This window comes from Alexandromys fortis, unplaced genomic scaffold, assembly GCF_014885135.2.
Source record: "Alexandromys fortis isolate MF-2015 unplaced genomic scaffold, M_Fortis_MF-2015_v1.1 scaffold_245, whole genome shotgun sequence".
NCBI lineage: Eukaryota > Metazoa > Chordata > Mammalia > Rodentia > Cricetidae > Alexandromys > Alexandromys fortis.
In genome coordinates this window covers 1,497,892-1,501,735 of record NW_026068139.1, presented here as the reverse complement: position 1 = coordinate 1,501,735, position 3,844 = coordinate 1,497,892, and the positions used below count along the sequence as shown (strand labels likewise).

The 3,844-nt window shown below is 37.1% G+C and overlaps 1 protein-coding gene across 2 annotated transcripts in view; it reads right to left on the bottom strand.

Moving 5' to 3' along the window:
* Window positions 1–3,844, bottom strand: part of Cwf19l2 (CWF19 like cell cycle control factor 2) — a 96,602-nt gene that overhangs the window by 44,081 nt on the left and 48,677 nt on the right. For both annotated transcript variants that reach the window (XM_050126590.1, XM_050126591.1), the window contains 2 exons: window positions 2,861–2,974; window positions 946–1,083 (listed from right to left, as the gene is read on the bottom strand). In XM_050126590.1, coding sequence (XP_049982547.1) covers window positions 946–1,083; window positions 2,861–2,974 — 252 coding nt within the window. The remainder of the gene's footprint in view (window positions 1–945; window positions 1,084–2,860; window positions 2,975–3,844) is intronic.

Genomic DNA, 3,844 nt, shown 5'->3' with positions numbered 1-3,844 from the left:
GAGAGAGAGAGAGAGAGAGAGAGAGAGAGAGAGAGAGAGAGAGAGAGAGAGAGAGAGAGAGAGAGGAGTCAGGGAGACACCATGTGGCTGCCAAAGGAGACAGATGCCAAAACTTTAGGTAAGAGTCATAGCCACAAGGTGACACAAAGATGAAGAGAAATGGATTAATTTAAGATATAAGAATTAGCCAGGAATATGCCTAAACTATTGCTCAAGCAGTGTTGCAATTAATACAGTTTCTGTGTGATTGATTATTCCGGTCTGAGTGGCTGAGAAATGAACAGGCAGCCTCTGCCTACAGAGTCTGAACAGATAAAAACCATACAGGGTTCCAGCACTAACAGAAGTGGACATGAGTCCCCAACCCTAATCCAGAAGTTATCTTCAAGTGTGGAGTCTCACTGGGTATACAAACCACACTTAAAGGAGGCCCCATACCCAGTATTAGATGGACAATATGTAACAAATGACTTTTTTGTCTCATAATGCTTTATTTTGGGCACTTTTAAACCTTACCGGTCTTTTCTTGTACATCAGAGTTTTTGATTTTGTGTTTCTATGGAGGGTGGGTGTGTTTGTGTAGGGGTGGGCATGTTTCTCATGCACCTTTATTTCCGTTTGTTTTATTTTACTCTGGCTTGTCTGCGTATTTTTTAGAGAAAAAAAGAGAGAGGTTATGGAGCTGAATGGATGGGCAGGTGGGTAATGATCTAGAAGAATATGAGGGAGGGGAACTTTTATCAGAATATATTTTATGGAAAAAAATTACAATTAAAAAATTGGGGAAAATCACATGCAATATTTCCCTTAATATTTTCCTAATATTCCATATAAAAAGTTCAATATAATGAAGTATCCTAAGATTAGAGCTCTTTAACATGTACATCACTGTTAGTTACAAATCAGGTTCTCACAATGCAAAGGTTTGCTAGCACTCTATCTTACCTTAGATGCCATTCTCATGAAGAGTCTGTTTTGATCAATATCTGTTCCCATCTTCTCATTTTTTACTAAATCTTTGAGACTCAGATGATCATCATCAGGAAAGTATCGGATCCTTTCTTTATCCTCATGGGTTGAAACCTAAAGCAAAGGGAACATAATAAAGTCTCGGCAGATGTTTTGAATGAGTTAAAAAATCAATAAATCTGGTAATAAGTGGTAAAAATAATCCCACCACATATCACAACTGTCCCTTCCACATGAAAGAAAGTCTGACAGACTTATACTTTGTACTTCCTCCCTTTCTTGTCTTTCTTCCCAGGAGGGAGCAATCATTAGCTGACTCCCAAATATGGCCAAAGATTACAACTGTCCTGTCCCTATCTCTCCTGCTCTACCTTACACCTAAAACTCCTTACACGGTAGAAGAAAGACTGCCATTATTCAAGGAGGAAATAAGAATTAAACAACAACAACTTCTCTGGGTCTCATGTGTTACAAGGAGTCAGGACTTTAGAGAGGTAATCAGGTAATAAGATGTAGCCCTCATGAGTAAGATCAGTATCCTATAAAGATATGACAGCACCTGCTCTGTGTCTGCTCTCTACTACGTTAGAATAAAATGAGAAAGCATCAAATGTAAACTCAAATGTTTAACCTGCCAGTCATTTGGAGTTCTCATTCTCCAGTACTAGAAGAATACATTTCTGTTAGCCAGGCCACCAACCTGACAGACTGTTCTGATTGTCAGACCTATAAATTATTCATTTCTAAGCACTAATTTCTTCTATAAACAGCTCTATAAAAAAAAACTGATATTCTGAGGCCATATAAAGCCCTGAGTTTTCCTTAGTTGGTTCCTTATCCACACATGAATCACAAAGTGCTATTTTACTTTCTCCCTAGTTCAACCCCTCATTTTAGTATCCAAACGGAACCCATCCCCTAACTTCTTTACAATGCCTAAAAACAATGTTCCATCATTTATTCTAACAATGCTATTATTTTTTTCACTAACCTGAACCTTATTTGATATGATTTCCCCGGCTCCACATACTTAATATTTGGCCTACACTCATAAATGCAAATCTAAGGCCTGAATGAATCTGTCTCTGACTTTAATCACTTGTTTAGTTAGGTTGTTCAGTAGTATGCAACTTAAAAAGGCTTTCATGACATCTGATATTGTGGTTATGGATTCCTAGACAGTTCCGCCTTTTTAATTGTTCATTTATTTTTCACCGTATCTCTCCAGCTTCCCCATTACATTAGGAGTATCAATCTCATCTCTCAGTATCTAAAGTAGGACAGGCACTCAACAGGCAAACAACCCATAGTTGCCAAAAAAAATCCAAAGCAAACAAAAATTTTTATATTCAGTTATCATGTACATGATCTTCAATTTTAAAACAAAAACCTAATTTATAGAAAGTAGAGGTGTTATTTTTGCCACCTTTCCATACTCAAGGAAGTGCTAAAAATTAATTATCAGAGATGGAAGATAGAAAGGAAAATACAGTGTTTAAAAGCTCATACCCCCTATGTAATTAAGACATTACTGTATGTGAACACCCTACCATTAGGCCTCAAACTAGGTGTTTACAAAGACACCAGGTCTAAGAGGTCAAGCATTTCTACGTGCAATATGGTAAATATGCAAAAAAAAACTGAATACAATGTCAAAAATGTAAACTAAATTTAAAGTTGCAGTAAGCCTTCCATGTTCAGTCACTCCAAAAACATAGTTGAATTGTCTTCCTTTTGTAAAAAGTAAAAAGTTACAACTAAGAATAAAAGTGAAAATTTATTATTTTTCAATATTTTCATTTCAATAGAAAATTCTAGTCTAATGCAAAATGAACTCCAAAGAGAAAAAGAGAATTGTGAATTTGTAAGTGAAAGCATATGCTACACATACTCCTTGTCTCTTTCTTCTTCTCGCTTTCATATCCAGGGTCCCTCCAGGGGTGTTCACAGGCCACACTCTTCCAGACTCATCTGTTCTAGTAAGGATCACTTCTTCATCTTCTTGCTAAGAAAAGGTTTAGTTAATATTTAAAATACTTATAATGCGAAATGTCCACACTTAACAACAACAAATTTACAAAAAAGATTCTAGATTTGAGAAAGACCTATGGGTCATTTTAAGTCTCTTGGATTTTTAACACTCATTGTAAATTAACCATAAAATGAAAAACAAGAGGGGAGGGAACCCAAAGTTCATTTTAGCATTTTTATAATTCAATTAATGAGGCAATCTTCAAATGATTCTGTTAACCATTTTTAACTGGGCACAATGGAGTTGAATCTAAGGCGTCATGCATAATACTAGGTAAGCAGCCGACCACTGAGTTATATTCTAACCCTGATATTACCTTTTTAAAAAAGATTCTGAGATACAGTCTTACTAAATTATCCAATACGGCCTTGAACTCACTCTGTATTTCACACTGACCTTGAACTTGCCATATCCACCCCCCCCCCCAAATCGCTAAGATTCCAAGCTTGTGTTAGAGGCCCAGTTCAAACAGCTTCATCCAAATGCGTTGAAGGATAATAAAGGAAAGAACAAAGATGGTGGAACGGCCACAGAGGGTCATATTGAAGTCTGTGGTCTATGTTGCCTCCAGAGGCCAAGTTGAGGCATATAATTCCCACTGTAATCTGGGGAACACGTTTGTTATCTGCTGCCAGCAGAGGCTCTGTGTATATCTGTTGTCTATGCTCCCACGCCTTTAATCCCAGAACTCGGGAGGCAGAGACAAAGTGGATCTTTGTGAGTTCGAGGCCAGCCTGGTCTACATGAGCTAGTTCTAGGGCAGGCTCCAAAGCTACAGAGAAACCCTGTCTAAAAAAAAGAAAGAAAGAAAGAAAGAAAGAAAGAAAGAAAGAAAGAAAGAAA